Here is a 25,560-nt window from a genome sequence, read left to right as displayed (position 1 = left end):
AACTCAATGTCCTAATGTAAAAACGGCACATTTTTTTTCCGCTGTACCTTGGAGATCATCTTGTTTATTTCCTGTATGGTGTGTCTGCGGACATGGGCGGGTTCAGTGTGGCTATCTCGTCATTTCCTTTTAGCCGCACTGGCTCCTGGGAGCTTGTGTCATTGTTTCCAGGAGTCAGTGCGGCGGACTAGCGCGAGTTATCACGTGATTTCAATCTCCGTTGCCATCACAACGGGGCGGGACTTTCGACAACACCGCCCATTGTGATGGCAACCTAAGCTGTTGACGGCGCTCCGATTTAACGTTACTGCGCATGTGCGAGATTGGGGATACAACGGCCACTGCATGCTGGTAGATCAGCCTCACAGTATCCCGGAAGAGAATGCCTGTGGGCTTCACATGCCCACAGGCAAGATGAAAACGGTCTATCTTCGATTTTAGCAGTTTATTTTTAATGAGAAAACGGAGAAAAAAAACGGAACAAGTGAGTTACAAATTTTATTCACAAATTCTTTGTCATTGTCCCCAAAAAAAAAAAAAGTTGTAGGCAGTGGAACCCCGCTTTAAAGGACATTTTCATGTCTGACTGAAACAGAGCAGTGAAACATTAGACAGAAATGAGAGAAAATAAAAAAAAATAAAGGAAAAGGTTTGGACAATCCATAAGAGGCATCGTTTATTGCCTGAAAGGAGACAATGAAAACATGAAGAGCAATTTTGCAGTACAGTTCCCCTAGGTCTTGATATTAAATGTACTTTAGTGGGGTGAATCGATGAAAAAAAGGCTGCACTTTAGTGGGGTCTTCTCAGAAAATAAACAGTTTTGAAAATAACATATTTTAACTAATATGTGAATATAAACAGGCTGTTAAGATAGGAACAAAAATTGCATTTATTATGTATATCAATCAATGGAAAAAAAATCTCTTAAAATATAAACTATATACGTTGGTTGTAAAAACATGGCATAAAGTAACAATGAATAAAATATTAAACATTTTGTTTTCAAACTTAAAGCAGTCCTACAGCAAAACACAACAACCTAACCTAACCTTTGTGGGGATACCTCACATGTGTGGTTTGAACACAGTTTACATATGTGGGCGCGATGTACGTTTGCATTCGCCTCTGCTTGCGAGTATGCAGGGATGGGGCGCTTTCAATTTTTTTTTTTATTGATTTATTTTGACGCATTACCTGTAAGTTTTTTTTATCACTTTCATTCCTATTACAAGGAATGAAAACATCCCTTGTAATAGGAATAGGGCATAACAGGTCCTCTTTATGGAGAGATGTAGGGGTCTATAAGACCCCACATCTCTCCTCAATGCTGGAAAGACCGAGATAAAAAAAAAAAAAAAAAAACGCTCTCAGCCTTTTCAGCCGAGTACACAGCAATGTTTACATCTGCCAGGCAGGACGTAACGTCATAACGTCACGCCCGGCCTCTGAAGGTCATCTGGTCCCACTGCTGTCAATCACAGCCAGTGAGCCAATAAGAGAGTGGGAGCCAGGGCTGATCCATGTCTGTGTGAACGGTCACACAGAGCAGTGGCTCGGAAGTGAGCCTGCTTGGGTACCCCCATAGCAAGCAGCTTGCTATAGGGGCATCTGGCAGGAGGGAGGGGCCAGGAATGCCAGTGAGGGACTCCAGAAGAAGAGGATTGGGGCTGCTCTGTGCAAAAACAATACCAAGCAGGTAAGTATGTTATGTTTTATTTTAAAGAAAAACATTAAGAACACTTCTGTTACTAACAGGTGAAGAGGGGGGTCAAGGGATAGAAACAGAAGTGAAGAAGGGGAGGGGAAGAAGAGATGTGAAAGTAGTAGAGTGACGGTGAAAGGGAATGGGGGGGGGGGCGGTTCAAAAGAAGAAGGTGAGAGAGGTGTTGAGGGCAGTCGAGAGAGTGCTAGAGAGAGAGACTGCCTGCTACTCTCAACTATGTGAGTAGCAGGATGATCTCTTCTGAGTGCAAATCAACTGAAAATCAACTGCATGAAAGAATATTGGACCACTGTACAGTACGTACAGTGGTCCAATATTCTTTTATGCAGTTAATTTGCACTCAGAAGAGATCATCCTGCATCCACACACAGAATCATCTCTCGATCCTCCAGCCGAGGACAAAACACAACGGGAGATCAGGGCTGCAGAGCTAGGGCACTGATCCCAGGAGGGGCAGTGCTTGCCATACACAGCTTTTCCCCGAGCTGTGGACGGACACTGGGCCCTTAGCACTGTCTGCTCTCGGCTGTCTCCTTTCTGTAGTCAGGTTAGGGGGTCTGTGTAAGCGGGGACCATGTCTTTGATCTATGGGAACTGGTAGGAAACTGCTGAGGAGAGTACCGTGTACAGACACTGTATGATCGGTGCTCTGCAACAAGCACTCACCAGCAGGGGGCCACGCTCCTGGCACAAAGGAAGATTGCTTTAGAGTCTTGGAGGCCGATCCCCCACAGCGCATCATAGCAATGAGGGCAGTATTAGTAGGGAGTCCGGAACTGAACTGGCACGGGTCTGCACAGGGATACTGTACACAAGCTGAAGAGCATGGTGTATGGTATCTAAGGAAGAAAAGTGCTTTATCACAGGGATGGATACATTGGGACAGTGCTGCACATGAAGGGACATGAGGACTGCAAACAGTACAGGTAGCTTATCTACAGAGAAGCATTCAAATGCCATATACATCAAGAGGATTTTTATTTTTATTTTTAAACTGGAATTACCCTTTAAAGCAGGGATTCTCAACTGGGGCTCCATAGAACCCTAGGGTTCCTCCAGAGGTTACCAGGGGTTCCTTGAGCAATTTCTGCCTCTCAGATAAGTTCTCACGGACATTATTGTTTTTTTTAGCATTCTGTAAAGGGGTAATTCTTCCCAATGACCACAAATGTAAGCAGTATTCTTCCCACTGACCATCACACAAATGTATCATGAGTTGTAGATATAGTCATTATTAGCAGGGGTTCCCAGAACCAGAAAGTTATTTCAAGGGTTCCCCCATGTTGAAAAGGTTGAGAAAGGCTGCTTTAAGGAAAAGGCTCATATTCCCAGATATTGGTCAAGTAATATGCCATAAAGGGGACAGATGTTCAGAAACAGCCAATCAGAAACTCTGCCTGAACTCTGGTCCATATTTCTGCACAGACTATTGTCTTTATGGGAACAAACCTTTGGCAGTTTTTTCATGAGAACACTAACCATAGAAACCTTTTTCTGCAAAACAGGTATTTTAATGTTTTTTTTTTTCAACATCTATAAAGTTTAATTGCATAGGAAAAAATAGCTTTACACTAAGACGGCTCTTATTAACCTAAAACTGAATTTATAGTTTGAGGTAAGATGTTTTATAACAAAATAATATTCTGGAGACCATTGACATATGTTTAAAAAAATAGAGGTTGCTTAACGATTCACCGCAACCAGAATAAATGATAAGAAAAGCTAAATTTTTATGTTGTTAACTAGAAGCTCCATCCGCTTTAGTTTCCTCTTATTCTTTGGTATTGGCTTCTTATACTGGCCACTTTTAAGCAGATGTTCCTTGCTGTGATGAATCTGAGCACCGTGCTGTAGTTGGAAGGAGCATAGAGCTTGGAGAGGACGGAGAATCGTCTGCCAAATAAATTATGATAGGAAGAAATAAATCAATACAGGAAATCGCTTAAAGATAAATTGCCAACTCTGAATTTCTGCAGTTCCCGCTTTTGTCTCCTACTGTACGTTCATCCTGAGCTACCGCTCTGCGATCCCATATTTCCCAGGACAATTACCGCAACTTCTACTCTTATCACTACATTGTCAACATTCCATAACTTGTTCTGTCTTACAGTAAACAGCTGAGCATAGTAAAAATACAGCATCTCACAAAAGTGAGTACACCGCTCACATTTTTGTAAATATTATATCTTTTTGTTTGTGACAACACTGAAGAAATGACACTTTGCTACAATGTAAAGTAGTGAGTGTACAGCTTGTATAACAGTGTAATTTTGCTGTCCCCTCAAAATAACTCAACACACAGCCATTAATGTCTAAACTGCTGGCAACAAAAGTGAGTACACCCCTAAGTGAAAATATACAAATTGGGCCAAATTAGCCATTTTCCCTTTCCGGTGTCATGTGACTCGTTAGTGTTACAAGGTCTCAGGTGTGAATGGGGAGCAGGTGTGTTAGATTTTGTGTTATTGCTCTCACTCTCTCATACTAGTCACTGGAAGTTCAACATGGCACCTCATGGTAAAAACTATCTGAAGATCTGAAAATAAGAATGAGTGCTCTACATAAAAGGTGGTTTAGGCTATAAGAAGATTGCCAAGACCCTGAAACCGAGCTGCAGCACGGTGGCCAAGACCATACAGCGGTTTAACAGAACAGGTTCCACTCAGAACAGGCCTCGCCATGGTCGACCAAAGAAGTTTAGTGCACATGATCAGCATCATATCCAGAGGTTGTCTTTGCCTACACTCAAGCATGGTGGTGGGAGTGCCATGGTCTGGGGCTGCATGAGTGCTGCCGGCACTGGGGAGCTACAGTTCATTGAGGAAACCATGAAACACACCTCCAAGATGACCACTGCCTTGCTAAAGAAGCGGAGGGTAAAAGTGATGGACTGGCCAAGCATGTCTCCAGACCTAAACCCTATTGAGCATCTGGGGGGCATCCTCAAATGGAAGGTTGAGGAGCACAAGGTCTTCAACATCCACCAGCTCCGTGATGTTGTCATGAAGGAGTGGAAGAGGATTCCAGCGTCAACCTGTGAAGCTCTGGTGAACTCTATGCCCAAGAGGGTTAAAGTGGAGTTCCACCCAAAAATTGAACTTCCACTTTTTAGAATCCTTCCCCCCTCCGGTGTCACATTTTGCACCTTTCAGGAGGGAGGAGGGAGCAGATACCTGTTTAATACAGGTATTTGCTCCCACTTCCTGGCATAAATCACTGCGGTATTTGCGGTGACTTACGCTGCTTCCGGCACCTACTCTGTCCCCCCCCCCCGCTGTGTTCTGGGACACAGGTCCCAGAAGACAGCAGGGACCAGTGAGGACGCGCAGCGTGACTAGCGCATGCACAGTAGGGAACCAGGAAGTGAAGCCGCACGCCTTCACTTCCTGATTCCCATACCGAGGATGGTGGCCACAGGCAGCTGCTGAGAGCCGACGGACAGACCGGCTTGGGCTGCCGACATCTTGGGCTCCCTGGACAGGTAAGTGTCCATATATTAAAAGTCAGCAGCTGCAGTATTTGTAGCTGCTGGCTTTTAATATTTTCTTTTTTGACGGACCTCTGCTTTAAGGCAGTGCTGGAAAATAATGGTGGCCACACAAAATATTGATACTTTGGGCCCAAATTTGGACATTTTCATTTAGAGGTGTACTCACTTTTGTTGCCAGCGGTTTAGACATTAATGGCTGTGTGTTGAGTTATTTTGAGGAGACAGCAAATGTACACTGTTACACGCTGTACACTCACTACTTTACACTGTAGGAAAGTGTAATTTCTTCAGTGTTGTCACATGAAAAGATAGAATAAAATATTTACAAAAATGTGAGGGGCGTACTCACATTTGTGAGATACTGTATATTTTTTTAATTGTGTATCTTCAGCCATAAAACTTTAATTTTATGGAGGATCTACATACCCTTTCCAGATATGCTGGTAAATGGTGTTCTTGGCCCAGAGCTACTTGTACTGTTTGGCCCCTTTCACACATGCGGACCGTATGTCCATATTTCATCCATCCGTTTGTGGATGAAATATGGACATACATGCATTCCTATGGGATAGTGGGTGTCTGCGGATGAACATCCGCTGACACCCGATACCGTCCGTCTCCGCTATGGTCCGATTCTGCAGACGGAGGAAAATCCTATTTTTTAATCCGTCTGCAGAGCGGATCGGATGAACACGGACAGATGGTCCGTGCTCATCCGATCCCCCATAGAGGAGAGCGGAGATCTGACAGGGTGGTCCCTGCACATTGTGCATGGACCGCCCTGTCATCCACCGACTCAATGGGGATAAATGGAGCGAATCCCGCTGAGCAAGTGAATCATCATGGGGCGGATCATTACGGATCCGTCCCATGTGAAAGGGGCCAAAAAGTGTGAAAAAAAAAAAAGTCAACCACCAGATTGGTACTTCATTTTACTGTCGTTGAAAGTATCGGGTCATCTTGTGACTTCCTTTTCTCTGCACAAAACAAGTTATTTTACCCTGGTCCTCCCTAATGCATACTTTCAAAAGTACATTTCACCCTATGGCTTTTAGCGGGGGCTTCTTAATCATAAATTCTAACCTATTAAAGTGATTGAAATAGTGACTGATTGGCACTGCGTTAACTGTTGGCGCTATATAAATCCTGTATAATAATAATAATAATAATAATAATAATAATAATAATAATAATAATAATGATTGTCTGTGTTTGCCAACAGCAAGAACACATGTTTGACACTTGTGATGGTAATGCAGGCAGCTTTCTCAAAATGTTAGCTTTCTAATTACAAATCTGCGATCTCAGAACTCTTTTTCACCTATAATCTCTGAGTTGGAAAGTAAGAGAAAACAATAATTATAAGATAAACATAAGAATACAAACCAAGAATTATGCATATTTTCTTTAGCAGAAGTTCATTGAGGAGCATAGAAAATAGTGTGAAATGACAAAAGAGAAAAGCAGGTCTATACAGACACTATATTAACAAAAGTATTGAGACACCTGTCTTTACACATACTTTAACGGCATCCTAGTAGGGTTCAATATTGAGTTGGCCCACCCTTTGCAGCTTGAACTCCTCTGGGAAGGATGTCCACAAGGTTTAGAGTGTGTCTATGGGAATGTTTGACCATTCTACCAAAAGCGAATTTGTGGCCAAGAAAGCCTGGCTTGCAGTTTGTGCTCTAATTCATCCCATAGCTGTTCTATCAGGTTTAGGTCAGGACTCTATGCAGGGTATAAAGTGAACCCCTACTGAAGAAGTCAATGCTTTGATGATACGCACCTAGGGGACGGAACCTAAGTATTGAAGTTGCATCGCCACCATCTTGAAACCTAATGTGTCTGAAATGTATTCCCAGCTTGCACGGCTTACAGTGCCATGTTTGTGAGCACTTTTAATATATTATTAAACATGTTAGACGGAGAGTACTCGATTCTGCCCTCCTTATTTGCATATCCATCAAATTTGGTGAGATGACCGGGGTTTTTATTCCATGTGAATAAGCGATTTGGAGGAGGAAAGCGATTACCAGTACCACACCAGCCTTATTATCCTCAGGGGGAATACTGCTGATTTGACTCAGATGCGAGGTGAGCAGCCTGTGAGACTGGTGGAGGAAAGCATAAGAATTTTTGGATTTTTGCACTGTTGATGTATTGATTTTTTTGAATTCACTTCAATCAGTCACAAATACTATATATGAACTTTCAGCAATATATGTTTATTGATTACCATTTTTACACTTTTATTATTAATGGTGTTTTTTTTTTTTATATAGTGCAGCACTGTCTGTTGATTATTGGGACTCTGTCTAGGCCAGTCAAGTTCCTCCAACCCAAACTCGCTCATCCATCTTTATGGGACCTTGCTTTGTGCACTGGACCAAATCATTTGGTGGAGGGGAGATTATGGTGTGGGGTTGTTTTTCAGGGGTTGGGCTTGGACCCTCAATTCCAGTGAAGGGAACTCTTAAGGTGGTAGGATACCAAAGTATTTTGGACAATTTCATGCTCCCAACTTTGTGGGAACAGTTTGGGGATGGCCCTATCCCGTTTCAACATAACTGCGAACCAGTGCACAAATGAGGTCCATAAAGACACGGATGAACGAGTTTGGGGTGGAGGAACTTGACTGGCCTGCACCTCAGCCTGACAGAAAACCTTTGGGATGAGACTACAAGCCAGGCCTTCTTGTCCACATCAGTGCCTGACCTCACAAATGCACTTCTGGAAGAATGGTCAAACATTCTCATAGACACACTCCTAATCCAGATGGACAGCCTTCCCAGAAGAATTGAAGCTGTTATAGCTGCAAAGGGTAGGTCAACTCAATATTGACTGGGATGTCATTAAAGTTCATGTGCTTGTAAAGCGTGCATCGCAATACTTTTGGTAATAGTGCCTTGAAAAAGTATTCATACCCCTTGAAATAATCCACAATTGTGATGTTACAACCAAAAATGTTAATGTATTTTATTGGGATTTTATGTGATAGACTAATACAAAGTGGCACATAATTGTGAAGTGGAAGGAAAACTATAATTTTTTTACAAATAAATATCTGAAAAGTGTGGCGTGCATTTGTATACAGCCCCCTTTACTTTGATATTCCTAACTAAAATCTAGTGGAACCAATTGCCTTCAGAAGTCTAATTTAAATATGTAAATAGAGTCCACCTGTGTGTAATTTAATCTCAGTATAAATACAGCTGTTCTGTGAAGCCCCCATAGGTTTGTTAGAGAACCTTAGTGAACAAACAGCATTGTGAAGGCCAAGGAACACAACAGACAGGTCCGGGATAAAGTTGTGGAGAAGTTTAAAGCAGGGTTAGGTTGTAAAAAATATCCCAAGCTTCGAACATCTCACGGAGCACTGTTCAATCCATCATCCAAAAATGGAAAGAGTATGGCATAATTTCAAACCTACCAAGACATGGTCGTCCACCTAAACTGACAGGCCAAGCAAGGAGAGCATTAATCAGAGAAGCAGCCAAGAGGCCCATGGCCTCTCTGGAGGAGCTGCAGAGATCCACAGCTCAGGTGGGAGAATCTGTCCACAGGACAACTATTAGCCGTGCACTCCACAAATCTGGCCTTTATGGAAGAGTGGAACGAAGAAAGCCATTGCTGAAAGAAAGCCATAAGAAGTCATGTTTGCAGTTTGTGAGAAGATATGTGGAAGGACACAAGAAACACGGGGAAGAAGGTGCTCTGGTCAGATGAGACCTACATTTTACTTTTTGGCCTAAAAGCAAAACACTGCGTGTGGCAGAAAACCAACACCAGCATATCACCCTGAACACACCATCCCCACCGTGAAACATGGTGGTTGCAGCATCATGTTGTGGAGATGCTTTTCTTCAGCAGGGATATGGAAGCTTATCAGAGTTGATGGGTAGATGGATGGAGCCAAACACAGGGCAATCTTAGAAGAAAACCTGTTAGAGTCTACAAAGCAATTGAGACTGGGGCAGAGGTTCACCTTCCAGCAGGAAAACGACCCTAACAATACAGCCAGAGCTACAATGGAATGGTTTAAATCAAAGCATATTCATGTGTTAGAATGGCCCAGTCAAAGTCCAGACCTAAATCCAATTGAGAACCTGTGGCAAGAATTGAAAATTGCTGTTCACAGACGCTCTCCATACAATCTAACAGAGCTGGTAGAGACATCCCCAAAAAGACTTGCAGCTGTAATTGCAACAAAAGGTGGTTCTACAAAGTATTGACTCAGAGGGGCTAAATACTGTGTTGGTCTATCACATAAAATCCCAACAATATACTTTTAGGTTTTTGGTTGTAACATGACAAATTGTGGAAAATTTAAAGGGGTATGAATACTTTTTCAAAGCAATGTAAATATGCAGTCAGGGAAACATTGTACTAACTATTGTTACAGCAGGGTGTCTAAACATGACTGTGCAGTTCAATCAGCAACAGAATTAGACCCAGTGCTCTCAATAATTAGCACTTAGTAACAGACGTGATCTAAGTCAGACGTCTCTTCCTCTGCAGTACAAGACTGTTTGGGGACACTTGTGCTGTTAGTCCAGACTGTTACTTTAGCTTTACTAGCAATATATAGTAGAGCAGAAGGGCAGGAATTTGTTTTTTTTCCCCGAGAGATAACATTTTTAACCTGAAATTGGTCACAAAACATAACATGTCTTAGGTACAGACCTATGGAGAGAAAACATTGTGATATGTAAGTTAAAGAAGGACTCAACAAAAATTGTGATGTTTTGTTTTCTTTTATTCATTGTAATGTGGTATATGCCACCTCCTGAATCACTGCCTTTTCTTTATGATTTAACGACTTGACCTCTGGAAGATTTAGCCCACTTCATGACCAGGCCATCTTTTTGTAATATGGCACTGCGTTACTCTAACTGATAATTGCATGGTCATGAAATGCTGTACCCAACTGCGCTATAAAAAAAATACTGACAATTTTGAATGAAAAATAATATTTTTTACTTTATGCTATAGAACAGTGATGGGGAACCTTGGCACCCCAGACGTTTTGGAACTACATTCCCCATGATGCTCATGCGCTCTGCAGTGTAGTTGATCATCATGGGAAAAGTAGTTCTAAAACATCTGGGGTGCCAAGGTTCCCCATCACTGCTATAGAACCTATCCAATATAAAAACTGAAATAAATCAAATTTCTTCGTAATTTTAGGTCAAGATATATTCTGCTACATATTTTTGGTAAACAAAATCCCAATAAGTGTATCTTGTTTGGTTTGTGCAAATGTTATAGTGTCTACAAACTATGGGATATTTTTATTTATTTTATTTTTTCTAGTAATGGCGGTGATCAGCGACTTATAGCGGGACTGCGATATTGCGGAGACCATTCTGACACTGCCACTTTTTGGGGACCAGTGACACTAATACAGTGATTAGTGCTAAAAAACAAATGCACTGTCACTGTACAATAACAATGGCTGGAAAGGGGTTAACATCAGGGGTCAACAAAGGGTTAACGGTGTGTCTAGCCAGTGTGTTACTACACTTTGGGAGGTACTTTTACTAGGGTAAGAGATGGACACAAATATCATCCCTTCTCTGCTTTGTTTACATAATTCAGTCTTTCTGCCTAATGATCAGCAGGTGCCAAAGGAGGTCGGGTACCGTTCAGCCACCGATCGGCTTCCTCTGTGTGTAATCATGCACGCCCCCTACCCGGAGGTGTTGGATCACTATGTGTATATTATATATATATATACATACACACACACGTGATCTGGCGCACAGGTGGCGCCCTTTAGCAGTAGAACTACTAGGACCTTAAGTGGTTAAATTAAGCTGGAAAGTATAGCTTTCTTTATACTTTCAACCCTCCAACTGCAGACTTGTGGCTCGCCGCTCTCCTATCCACAAGCCATCTTTGTAAGCCCCTCCTTTCCCCTTGGCCATTCACAGAACACTTTGTATGTTCTGAATGGATTCACAGAATACAACACATTTTGTAAAAGAGCAAGGGGAGCGAAGGGACAGACAAATGACAAGATTGCTTAGTGTGTAGGAGAGTTGCAAGTCTCCTGTCAGATCCCTGTATATATAGAGAAAGCTATACTTCCAGGCTTCAATGAAATTGGAAATTGCAAAGAACAAGCAGCGATCCATGAGGTGACATACAACTCCTGAGGTGTAATCATTTGTATCCCTGAAGATTTTTTTCAAAGTTTTTTTTTTCCATAGTCCTTTTTTAAATGAAACAATGTGACTGCTGATGATCCCTTGCTTTCTTCACTGCACACAACTGCCACAGATTAGCAGTTAGTCAAATCCAGGCATAGCTATATTATTCACTTATCTGGAGTGAAGATCATTGTAACAGCAACGCTTTGAACTGTTATGAATGGGTTAAATTCATGACAGCTGTGAATACTAGTGATCTGTGATTGGCTACAGATACAAAAAGCCTGGAAGTATAGCTTTCTCTATATTTACCACGATCTGACTTGCAACTCTCCCACACACTAAGCTATCCTGTCAGTTATCTGTCCCTTTGCTCCCCTTGGCCTTTTACAAAATGTGTTGTATTCTGTGTTGTATTAGTGATTGGCTACAGCTAATCACATGGTACAGGGTGCTGTGATTGGCCCAGGTACCATGTGATAGTGTGTGCAAATCATAGCTTACTAGTAAAGGAAGTAAAGCAGTTATAGATCATATTTATTCATAACAGCTTTGTTGACATTGTGATCACATAACAATCACATGATCACCGAGGTCCCAGAGTACCGGGATCCGCAGGAATGCAGCTGCTCATTACGGGATCCGGAAGTATTTGGAGATCACTGGAGTAGTGGTGTCTTCTTCAGTGATTTACAGTTTCCAGGGGAATCAGTCAGATATGGCATATATTGTACATATTTACATTGGTCAAAGCTAGACCAATGTAACTATATATACTATAGTTATGTCTAGATTTTTTCTTTGACTAACTGATATTCTGTGGCAGTTGAGTGCAGTGAAGTAAGCAAGAGAGTAAAATGTGATCTGTCATCAGCAGTGATTTTGAGCTTCCAGAGGCATTGGCCACGTGTGGTATATACATAGTTACATTGGTCCAGCTGGACCAATGTAACTATGTATAATATAGTTTTATACAATATATACCGCACTATCCCTTTAAACTAAATTAAGCACAAGCAGCCAGCACAGCAGAGGATCAATATTGCAAAAAATCACATGGAATAAAAAAGTGCAGCGCTCAAATGAATCTCACATGTAAATGAGAATAATAATAATTATACACAAATAAATAATAACACAAAACCAGTGCTGAATAATCATAAACCAGTGCTCCATAAGCATAAAACCAGTGATAATGTGTTAATAATAAATGGTCGTAAATATTAGGAAAAAAATATATAATAGTTCCAAATCTGAATACTTAAAGTCCAAACAGATCCAAAAATATCAGGTGATGGTGATTCAAACAGTGATGCAGAGTATGCAGTCTAGTGGGCGATAGTCAGTGAGTAGAGTAATAAATGATCCGCCACCATAAGTTCTTAAAGGCTTACCAGAATGATTAGACACAGATGGGTATACACCCACTGAGTCAATCTTGAATAGTAATAAAACGAACTCCGCAGCCACAAACTCCAGGAAACCAATAGATAACTTCCAATGATGTAGTATAAGGTTAATACACCCAAACAGATATTTTTCAAAAAAGAGGAAAGAAAACAAGAGGGCACATAGCGGAATTACTGATGCCACTGTTACTGCCAATATTTTTTCAAAGCGCTTGATTTTCACCACCAAATGTGAGTGTTACTCTTTTATCCAATAAACATGCTGTAAATCTTTTAACGGAATTACGCTATGTGCCCTCTTGTTTTCTTTCCTCTTTTTTGAAAAGTATCCCTTTTGGTGTATTAACCTTATACTACATTATTGGGAGTTGACTATTGGATTCCTGGAGTCTGTGGCTGCGGAGTTCGTTTTATTACTATTCAAGTATGATTGACTCAGTGAGTGTATACCCATCTGTGTCTAATCGTTCTGGTAAGCCTTTAAGAACTTATGGTGGCGGATCATTTATTACTCTACTCACTGACTATCACCCACTAGACTGCATACTCTGCATCACTGTTTGAATCACCATCACCTGATATTTTTGGATCTGTTTGGACTTTAAGTATTTCGATTTGGGACTATTATAATATATATTTTTTTTCCTAATATTGACGATCATTTATAAATAACACATTATCACTGGTTTTATGCTTATTGAGCTTTGGTTTATGATTATTCAGCACTGGTTTTGTGTTATTATTTATTTACACTTTTTATTTGTGTATAAATATTATTCTCATTTACATGCGAGATTCATTTGAGCGCTGCACTTTTTTACTCTATGTATAATATAGCCATACCTTGAATTTATCTTTATTAATAGGGCGCAGGAATGTCACAGGACTGGGGTTTAAAGAGGAAGTAAACCCTCTTAAAAAAAAAAAAACGAGACAAGAAAAAAAAACCCTGCAAGAAAAAGGAATAATGAGCTAGTATGCATGGTATACTAGCTCATTATGTATTACTTACCTCAGATCAAAGCCCCCGCAGTGGTCCTCATCTCCCCCTCCAGCTGCCAACATGTAGTCCCGGAGTTACTTCCGGGTATCGCGGCTCCGGCGCTGTGATTGGCCAGAGCCGCAATGACGTCACTCCCGTGCATGTGCGTGGGTGCCGCCGGTAATGGCACGCAGACTGCAGCAACAGCACATAGGTGTCATTGCTTCAGTTTTCCCCAGTGCGCATGTGCTAATGACATCGGCACATGCAGGGGACAGGGGATATCTCCTAAACCATGCAGGTTTATGAGATATCCTGTGTAGCACAGGTAAGCCATAGTATAGGCTTACCTGTAGCATAAGGTTGTAAAATAGGGTTTACAACCACGTTAATAGTAAAACTGTGCGTGAACTGCATTGCTTAAAACAAAAATCTAAATGAAAGTAAAATAAAATGTAATATTACCAAGCAAATACGTCTTTATTGGTTGTATGACAAGCCCATTTTACTACCCACCTCTTGAATTGCAGTGTTTTTTTCCATTATTGATAAGGCAATGGCAGCACATTCCAGAGTTGATAGACAAGTGTTAGTAGGCTGAGTTCGAATGACATATTGACTTGATACAGTGGTTTTTAGCTGCACCTGTAGGAGAAACAAGACAACTGATGATCGCAGATTACCACAAGCCTTAGTCTAAGTACATTCAGTGCCTTCTTGTGCCAGTTGGATAGATACCGTCACCTATCAAGAACTACCATAGCCCAAGCAATTAAATCTATTAAATCAAGGCTTCACAGAGGCCATTTTTACAGTATAACAGATATTGAGTTATTTGTTTCTGAAAAAAGAAGAAGAATAAAACTTCTAAAGATGTATAACTCTTCTCTGCAATAGCTGAATCTAATTTAATGCAAGAAACTTTCTGCTCTAGAATTGTTTTATTAAGCATGAACAGTGCCAACAGAAATGCGGTACATTTTTATTTCTCTACTAATTTCTGTCTTCTTTTTAATAAATGAAAAGGAACCCAATATAATATTTAATTATAATCCCTACAGAATGTGTTTCCAAGAGTGGCCAAATATCACTTTCAGTATAATACCATTAAAACAAGGATTAACCTTGATCGACCTGTTCTTCCCTGCAAGCAGTCAAGATATAAATATCAATCGCATTTCACAAACATGTGTGAGGGCCGAAAACAATAACTTTCTTTTAGATAATCTTCAAAGACAATGAATCTCTTTTCTCCCTATAAAGTCAATTTTTTTTACCGTACAGCGTTCAAAGGAGACTTCCTTTTTGGGTATATTTATCAAATAACAGTTCAATAATTTAGAAATATTATTTACAGAAAGGACCAGTAAATATAAGATAACAAAAAATACAGTCATATCATGAGTAGAACTATATAAAAAAAAAAGAAAAATACATTTTTAATATTCTTTTTTTTTTTATGTAAATAAGTAGTTATATATGGATTACGGGGCCTCAAACTGGCGGCCCTCCAGCTGTTGAAAAACTACAAGTCCCATCATGCCTCTGCCTGTGGGAGTCATGCTTATAACTGTCAGATTTGCAATGATTGTGATTGCAGCACATCCTCTTCTCTCTCTAACTGTAATCAGCCTACATTTCCCATGAATACTTGGGATGGGAGTGATTGTCGGAGGTACACTAGGCTTGTACATGTAAATGTGAACTCGCCCACTTCAATATAAATCACACCCCTCATTCTACAGTCAGCAAGCCATACATAACACACAGTATGGTAGGTTACAGTCTTATAAATGCACAGCATTTTATTATAAATGCATGTTAATATAATATTAATTCATGCATTTAATAAATACATTTAAATTAAATTAATAAATTGAATGCATTTAATATAAATACAAACCAATGCAGCTTATCAGTGTCCACCATCATGTGCTGAATGTCAGGGACCACAGTGCCACATGTCAGGGACCACCAGTGCCAAATGTCAGGGACCACCAGTGCCAAATGTCAGGGACCACCAGTCAGGAACCATCAGTGTCGAATGTCAGGGACCACCAGTTCCACTTGTCAGGGACCATCAACGCTGCTTGTTGGGGACCACCATGTCAGGGGCCACCAGTGCTGAATGTCAGGGACTACCATGTCAGTGACCACCAAAGCCGATTGTCAGGGACCATCAGTGCCGCTCGTCAGGGACCACCATGTCAGGGACAACCAGTGGTGTATGTCAGGGACCACCAGTTCCACATGTCAGGGACCACCAGTGCCACTTGTAAGGGACCACCAGTGCCGAATGTCAGAGACCACCAGTGTTGTTTGTCAGGGACAACCACGGGACCAGCATGTCAGGGACCACCATAGGACCAGCATGTCAGGGACCATCAGTGCAGAGTAGTGATTATTATCATCAGCAATCCCTTGTATGACACAGGTAGGGATCTCCCGCGGTGTCAGGTACAGTATATGAGAACACCGAGTGCTGATGCCCCGCCCCCGCCATTATTATGACTGACAGCACACTGTACCAAAAACAGCGGGGGGTGGGACATCAGCGCTCAGTGTTCTCGTATACTGTACTTGACACTGTGGAAGATCCCCCCTGAGTCATACAGGGGATTGCTGATGATAATGATCTCCGCTCTGCACGGAGATAGCAGGCGGGGGGTGGCGACGGGGATGGAGTGGAGGTGGTGTGGTGGGCGGTGACTTTCCGGGAGCAGAGGAGGAGAAGGGAGGAGAGAACTGAAGGAGGACACCTCCACCATGGGTGGCACAGACCGGGGGCTGTGAGACCCCATCCACTCACATGTCTGATTCCTCTTGCTCGGCTTTTAGAGGACTAAAAGGGGACATGCTAGACTGCTGGCTGAGCTGAGAAGAGGGATAGCAGCCAGCGGTCTTACAAACAGGATGTCAAAAGCAATAACGGTTTTTCAGCAAATTCAGCAGCCTATTACAGAGGATCTACAGAGCTCAGAAGAACATGGATGGCAACGTTGGTGACAACTACAACAAGGACATGAAAAAAAAATTTGGGCTGGAATTCTGCTTTAACAATTAAAATGACACCTAGCAGACAAAGAACGAAAACTTATACCAGGCATTGATTTTTTGTACTTGTTCATTACAATGGCACTCCATACAGGATGCCTCCTTGGATGAGGTTCATTAACCACTTCCCACCCGGCCAATGCATATATACGGCCGGGTGGGAGCCGCCTACTCCTGATAGGACGTTCAGGAACGTCATTCAGGAGTAGCGGGATCGCGCGCGCGCGCGCCCGCGCAGCGGCGCGATCCCGATGTGCCCGTGTCACCCGGACACGGCACATCTGAGATCGGCAGGAGGGCTCTGTGATTGGCCCTCCTGATCACATGACGGCCGTGTCCAATCACGGCCGTCATGTGATGTAAACAAACAGCCGGTTGCTAGGCAATCGGCTCTCCTCTCCTCACACGGAAGTCACCGCTGAGGAGAGGAGAGCAGAACGCTGCAGCCGGCTGATGATCAGTGAGTATGGGCTGCTTTTTACAGCTTTTTACTCACTGATCATCAGTGTAGTGTACACACACAACACACCACACAGTACAAACACAGTCCCCACATATGTCCCCAAAACACACATGTCCCCAAAACATACATGTCCCCAAATAATAAAAACACATGTCCCTAATAATAAAAACATGTCCCCCACATATGTCCCACTAAAATCACATGTCCCAATGATTATCTGCACACATATGTACGTGATCACCTGCACACATATGTACATGATCATTTGCGTACATATGTCCGTGATCACACAAACCAATTATGATACACTTAACGGAATTTTTTTTACCAAAAACATGTAGCAGAATACATTTTGGCTTAAATTTATGACAAAATTTGATTTTATTGGATTTCTTTTCAAATAGAAAAAAGAAAATATTGTTTTTTTTCCAAATTTCCGCTATTTTTGCGCTTATATCGAAAAAAAAAAAAAAAACTGAGTCGTGAATAAATAACACCAAAATAAAGCTCTATTTGTGCGAACAAAATGATAACAATTTCATTTGGGTACAGTGTAGCATGACCGCGCAATTGTCACTGAAAGCGCGAGAGCGCTGAAAGCTGAAAATTGGGCTGGGAAGGAAGGGGGTGAAAGTGCCCTGTATTGTAGTGGTTAATAAGGCCCTGTTCACACCTGTGAGATTTCTATTGACATTTCTAAGCACGCCATAATGCAAGGCAGTGGGATTGCTATTCTTTTCTTTGGGGTCTGTTTAATCACGTGCGCCGCACTGAGATGCAAAATGAAGTACTGGTGCTTTTTGGTGCAATAAAGGGATTGTAATGGCAAACAGTTTTTTTTTTATCTTAATGCATTCTATGCATGGTAAAATTTCTTAGTCAGATCATGTCCCGATTACACTGGAATTTGATGACAAACTTTGTAACACCCGACCTCCCCCTTATGGAGGTTGAACACCTCCCTTGGAGAACAAGCAATTGTACCAAAAGATTGTGTAAGAACATCATAACTTCTTTATGTATAATGATACTCTGGAAATTAGTAGATATACTTTATGGAATACCTACAAGGTGTATATGAGGGGGATAGTAATTAAACTGTCTTCATATAACAATAAACAGAGGGAGAGGCAGATTGAAGACTTACTCCACTAGCCGTAAAAGAACGAGATAATAAAGCCAATCCAAATCCCTGTCTACCGAATGATATCCTTCAAGAGAAACAAAAATTAAGGTCCTTTATAAATTTGAAAACAACCTAAAATATCTTAAAGCCAACTATTATGGCCTGCATAACAAAGCAGGAACTTGGTTAGCTAAAAAAGTCAAAGTAAAACAGCTTAAGCAAACACTAGTTGCCCTTAATCACCCCCTATCCCCCTAGTAACTCTTTTTAATCCCAAAGATATAGCCAATACCTTTGCAGGCTACTATCAATCTCTCTATGACCTCCGTAGTGATAAGGCTACCCCCCAACCCTTTCCTGAACTTATAAATAGTTTTCTGAAAAAAGTGAAGCTTCCTAACCCTACTGACGATCAACTCAAGCCCATTTCCCAGCCATTCACAACCCAGGAAATTTGTTAGATTATCAAGAAACTCCCCAACCACAAATCCCGGGAGATAATGATTTCTTAAATAAATATTATAAATGCCTCCATAATGAAACTGCCCCTCATCTACAATCCGTCTTAAATCTTGCTTCCTCCTCTGGTACAAAATGTTGAGAGCTGTGATTGTAATGATTCCCAAACCCAACAAGGACCCCACCAGTCCTGCTAACTACAGGCCCATATCCCTTCTCAATACAGATGTGAAGATCTTTGCCAGACAATCTAGCATTTAGATTGCAACAAATTTTACCACACCTTATCCATCCTGACTAGGTGGGCTTTGTCCCAGGCCATCAAGCCCCAGATGGAACTAAACGACTCATCAATATAATCTCCCAGGCTGGATCCTCTCAAGCACCTTCTCTGCTCCTCTCTTTGGACGTGGAGAAGGCTTCACAGCTTTATAAACACAATTTTAAACCTTTCCTGTATTCACTACCCCAACAACTCTGCGAACCCAAAAACGTTCAATAGCAGAGAAAATAGCGACGCTGAAAATGTTACTTCTCCCTAAACTCCTTTTATCTATTCCGCACCTTACTAATCCCCCTACTACGTACCTTTCTCAATTCCGACCAAAAAATTTTCACGCGGTATGTATGGAACCACAAACCCCTAGCTGCTCTCTCAACATTATGACAAGACATAGGAAGAATGGTGGAATGAGTGTCTCCAATGTTATGGCTTATTATAAAGCCTGCATTATGGACCGAATTAAATATTGGTAAACAACATGAAAGCATGGAATCATTCTGCCTTGTATCAAGGGTTCAGGCTGGTGGTGGTGGTGTAAGGGTTATTTTCTTGGCACACTTTGGGCCCCTTAGTACCAATTGAGCCTTGTTTAAACGCCATGGCCTACCTGAATATTGTTGCTGACCATGTCCGTCCCTTTATGACTACAGTGTACCTATCTTCTGATAGGACAATGCACCATGTCAAAAAGCTCAAATCGTCTCAAACTGTCTTGAACATGACAATAAGTTCACTGTACTCCAATGGCCTCCACAGTCACCAGGTGTCAATCCAATAGAGCACCTTTGGGAAGTGGTGGAATGGGAAATTCACATCATGGACGTGTAGCCGACAAATCTGCAGCAACTACGTGATGCTATTATGTCAATATGGACCAAAAGCTCTGAGGAACCTTGTTAACCTTTAACCTTGTTAAATCTATGCCACGAAGAATTAAAGTGGAAGTAAACTCTCCAACGGCATCACAGTCTCGTGAGACTACAGGTCCATTCACAAAGAAGGAGGAGATTGTCTATTTACTGCGGATGCACGAGATTAAGGCTCTGACAAACAGAAAGGGGCGGAAGCAAACTGCACTGCAAACGCAGAAGACAATAGTTACCATGTCGGCAGCTTCGGCCGGGAAGGAAGGATTTAGAAACAAAGTAGGAAACATCCAAAGGGGGAAAAATGAATGTAAAATGTTAAGGAAAGTTTTCTCATACTGGCTGTTTCAAGAAAGAGCAGTTGAGGAGGGAAGTTTACTACTGCTTTAAGGCAGTTCTGAAGGCAAAAGAGGGTCCAACCTGGTACTAGCAAGGTGTAGCCGGCGAATGTATAATGTACATTCACATCAGTGCCTGCCCTCAAGGAGCTTACAATTTACTTTACCTATTTTTTACATTTAGTACTAACAGTCATTACATTTTATTTGCAATGTTATAGGTTTTTTATAATCTGGCAGTAATATTAGCTATACAAATTTACATTAATATCATTATAATTCTGTCCCACACTGGGTCATGACTAATTCGGCTTAGTTCATAAGACACAAGACAGTCAAGCTCATTTCTCTATTCAGATCTTGGTTACAGCACCACAGTAAATAAACAAAGCTGTTTCCTTGCATCATCGCCATGTCACAGAGGGCGCACTGGTAATAGGATTAATATAAACACAGTTCGAAATTCACTGACACAAATAACCAAAGGAGTAAATAAGCTTAGTCTATGAGGAAATTTTATAACAATGGATGGCCTTCTGACCATCTGATTTTGCTTTGAACTTCTCATGATTCATCCCATTATGTATATTTTATCTTTCTTTAAAACCATGCCCTGATGTATTTGCTTAATCCGTTTTCAGTTCTGTAGGCTGCCTTGTGCCTTCCCTGTGGAGATACTGAGTGCTTGGCTTCCAGTGACTCAGTGGGCAATAGATTACACTTCTGCTTATAGTCATTGTTAGAATATGAAACAAGTTTATTCTTATAGGGCTATCAGTAGTGCCGAAGTCATATTATGCAATAGCAGAAAATATAGAATTTACAAAAAAAAAACACCACCAATTAGAAAAGACCATTTTAACAGAGAAAAGTGGCACATGAAAAAATACTCTGTAATGAAATCATATCAGTATAGTATGGAGTGTTACATGGTTATGAATAGCTTTCATTCATTGATATTGTCGTCATAGTGTGTCATTTCTTCACTACCAGAATTGGTCAGCTGTCGTGCACACAGCTATTAAAGACTGTAACAGAATACATCAGTGGCATTGCTATGGAGCTGCAACCAGCACCAGGTGACATCCGCTAAAGGGGTGACACGCCGGGGCCACCGCTAAACACTTTCGCTTGCAGCGGAGCAGTGCAAGCAGGGCATTCAGCCGTGCAGGAGGCTCAGGCTGCGTATAACACTCCCCAGCTGTCACTCAGGGTCCGATCTCCAATATCTCCTGAGGGAGCTGGAGTAGGTGGGCGGAGCTGGGGGTGTGGCCGCCTCATCCACTCCTCCCACAGACCCATTCACGCTGAGCCCACAGCTGAAGGAGATAGAGGCGAGGAAACAGCAGCCCCTCCAACCCGCCGGGGTCTTCATCTGCAAGCATGAGGTATGTTATAACAGCACACTGTCATTACATAGAGTCCAAACCTGCCTTGTACCCCCCCCCAACCTGCCCTGTGCCACCCCCAACCTGCCGTGTGCCATCCCCAACCTGCCGTGTGCCATCCCCAACATGCCGTGTGCCACCCCCAACCTGCCATGTGCCACTCCCAACCTGCCATGTGCCACTCCCAACCTGCCATGTGCCACTCCTACCTGCCATGTGCCACGCCTACCTGCCGTATACCCCCCCAACCTGCCCTGTGCTACCCAAATTGCCACTATACCACTCTATAACACCCTAACCTGCCCTATACCATCCCAACCTGCCATTATACCACTCTATACTACCCTTACCTGCCACTATACCACCCCAACCTACTCTAACCTGTCACTATACTACCCTATACTATCATTTACAGGGGCCGGTTTGGGGTGCGTCCCATGTCCGTACGCTGCCTGTAGGGTGCTGGGCAGCCTAGACAGGAGGGGGAGGGTGACACCATGTTTAACTGCACCAGGTGACACCAACGCTAGTGACGCCACTGGAATACATTACTTTCAAAGATACAGATATACATACAGTACACTGGACATGTTTATATAATTATATTTTGAATGTTTTAAAGAGCCACTTAGGTCAACAAGAAAAAGAGTTCAGAATGTATAGCCTGTTAAATGACAGGAGCATTTTTGAAACAATACGGCTGATTCTAGGTTTAGAATAGATGACCTTGGGCCTTTAAATGTAAAAACATGAGTCTTGAGCAGGATAGATGTGTCCTCTAAATATTTCAGTAGATTGTATAGGGGAATGGTACAGTGATCCTAGGGTTAGAATTACTGACAACATCCTTTAAAACAAATCAGTGGTCCTAAAACAACAGGAACTAACATTTCAGATAGAAGAGCAGACACCACAAGGTGCAAGCACATACACTATGGGGGTTATTTACGAAAGGCAAATCCACTTTGCACTGAAAGTGCACTTGATAGTGCAGTCACTGTAAATCTAAGGGGTAGATCTGAAATGAAGGGAAGCTCTGCTGATTTTATCATCCAATCATGTGCAAGCTAAAATGCTGTTTTTTAATTTTCCTTGCATGTCCTCCTTGGATCTACTGCGACTGCATTTCCAAGTGCACTTGCAGTGTAAAGTGTATTTTCCTTCAGTAAATAAGCCCCTATATTACCAAAAGTATTGGGACACCTTCCATGAACTTTAACGGCATCCCAGTCTTAGTCCAAAGGGTTCAATATTGAGTTGGTCCACCCTTTGCAGCTATAACAGCTTCAACACTTCTGGGAGGGCTGTCCACAAGGTTTAGGAGTGTGTCTATGGGAATGTTGAAGCGCATTTGTGAGGTCAGGCACTGATGTGGACAAGAAGGCTTGGCTCACAGTCTCCTCTCAAATTCATCCAAAAGTTGTTCTATTGAGTTGAGGTCAGGCCTCTGTGCAGGACAGTAAAGTTCCTCCACCCCAAACTCACTCATCCATGTCTTTATGGACCTTGCTTTGTGCAATTGTCCAAATCATTTGGTGAAGGGGGTATTATGGTGTGGGGTTGTTTTTCAGAGGTCGGGCTTGGCCCCATAGTTCAAGTGAAGGGAAATCTTTAGGCATCAGCATACCAAGAAATTTTGGACAATTTCATACTCCCAACTTTGTGGAAACAGTTTGAGAATGGCTCTTTCCTAATTCAACATGACTGTGCATCAGTGCACAAAGCAAGGTCCATAAAGACATGGATGAATGATTTTTGGGTGGAGGAACTTGCCTGGCCTGCACACAGTCCTGACCTCAACCTGATAGAACACCTTTGGGATGAATTAGAGCGGAGACTGTGAGCCAGGCCTTCTCATCCACATCAGTGCCTGACCTCACAAATTAACTTCTGGAAAAATGGTCAAACATTCCCATAGACACACTCCTAAACCTTGCGACCAGCCTTCCCAGAAGAGTTGAAGTTGTTATAGCTGCAAAGGGTGGGCCAGCTCACTATTGAACCCTATGGACTAAGACCCAATACTTTTGGTGATATAGTGTATGTAGCATTTTAATGAAATAAGAAAAATGGTGCGGCACTTACTGTATAAAATTGGTCATTATATGGTTATCATACAACAGTGCAATACTACAGTATATGCAAAATTAAAGTGCTTCATGCTTTCAAAATGAGTGCATCCAAGTGACTCTAATTAGTTGCTGTACAGACTATAAAGTGCCCCTTCAATATTAATATTCATGCACAACATGCATACATCAAAGCTGTAACAAATACTACAGTATATATACAGTATCTCACAAAAGTGAGTACACCCTTCACATTTTTGTAAATATTTCATTATATTTTTTCATGTGACAACATTGAAGAAATTCCACTTTGCTACAATATAAAGTAGTGAGAGTACAGTTTGTATAACAGTGTAAATTTGCTGTTCCCTCAAAATAACTCAGACATAGATATTTCTCCAAATCCTGGACCACCATCATTTACCTTTGGCCAACTTACCCAGCACCCCTATCCTCTTCCAGAAGCCACAATCTAATTTATATTCCTCTTCTGCCTAGAACCAGCCTTTTTTCCTGTACCCTTTGGAATGCCTGCTTGATTTGCAACCAAACTACCACCGTTCATGACCTATTTATCACAAACTCCTTCAACCTACTTGCAATTACAGAGACATGGCTTCAAGAATTTGATTTTCCTTCTCCTGCTGCCTTCTCCCCTTGTAGCCTCTTTCCAGGTTCTTCATCCACCCCCCTCTCTGTCCCTCTCCTCATTTGAAGCTCACTGTATTTGTCTATTTTCTCCAGTTTTGTTGAGAATTGCTGTGAGCTAATCGGCCTCCTGCACAGGTATAAAGCTAACTTGACGACTTCTCTGACTGGGTACCTTACTTTCTCTCTTCTGAAATCCCAACAATCATTCTTGGTGACTTCAACATCCCTGTTAATCTTAACACACCTGCTACTTCTAAATTCCTGTACCTAACCTCCTCTTTTGACCTGAAACAATGGGCAAACACTTCTACTCACTCTGTTGGCAACTGCCTAGACCTCATATTCTCCTACCTATGCACTCCACGCAACCTCTCCAACATTCCTTTTCCTCTCTCTAATCACCACCTTATTAGTTTCGCTCTCTCCTTGTCTTCCTCCTCTTTGCCTTCCAACTACCAAACAATTACCTGTAGAAAAACCTTTGCCATCTTAACCCTTCTCTTCTTTTTTCTGCTACAGATTGTCTCTATGACAAAATCTCATCCTGGTCCTGCCCCAACCTGGCCACTTCTATCTACAACAGTTCACTGTCATCCACCCTGGATACCTTGGCCCATCTCACTATGCACAGAATCAGGCCCCGACCGATACAACCCTGGCAGACAGACAATACCAAAAGCCTCAAAAAACAGAGCTGTGCTCTTGAGCATCTGTGGCGTAAGACAAAGTCACAGCAAAATTTCAGCCAATATAAATCTGCCCTCCAAAAATACCATTCCTGCCTCCATGCTGCCAAACAGAATTACTTTATCATGCTCATTAACACCCTCTCACGCAGTCACTGTCAACTCTTTTCTACCTTTAATGCTCTACTTCTTCCACCATTAGCTCCCCCCACTAACTTACTCAATGTCTGAGAAATTGCTAATCCCTTCAAAAATAAGATTCAGATAATTCATCTTGACCCAACTACTACAGAGGATGTCAATAAACTTTTTTTCTAACGCCCACCTAACCTCCTGCACCCCATTCGCTCTAAAATACTACAGTCGCCCTCTGACTCTATCCTACACTCTTTAACTCATATCTTCAACCTCTCTT

General features: G+C 41.9%; 1 protein-coding gene across 1 annotated transcript in view; it reads right to left on the bottom strand.

The window, feature by feature from the left end:
* Window positions 1–650: 650 nt before the first annotated feature.
* The window catches only part of DTWD2 (DTW motif tRNA-uridine aminocarboxypropyltransferase 2), a 393,578-nt gene continuing 368,668 nt past the window's right edge, over window positions 651–25,560 (bottom strand). The window contains exons 6-7 of the mRNA XM_077462225.1: window positions 14,279–14,407; window positions 651–3,619 (exon numbers count right to left, since the gene is read on the bottom strand). Coding sequence (XP_077318351.1) covers window positions 3,449–3,619; window positions 14,279–14,407 — 300 coding nt within the window. The 3' untranslated portion in view covers window positions 651–3,448. The remainder of the gene's footprint in view (window positions 3,620–14,278; window positions 14,408–25,560) is intronic.

The sequence above is a fragment of the Lithobates pipiens genome, unplaced genomic scaffold, assembly GCF_037356315.1.
Source record: "Lithobates pipiens isolate NorthernLeopardFrog02 unplaced genomic scaffold, aLitPip1_a1.2 Scaffold_3, whole genome shotgun sequence".
NCBI lineage: Eukaryota > Metazoa > Chordata > Amphibia > Anura > Ranidae > Lithobates > Lithobates pipiens.
Note: the sequence above shows the minus strand (reverse complement) of the source record. Positions and strands in the feature narration are given on the sequence as shown.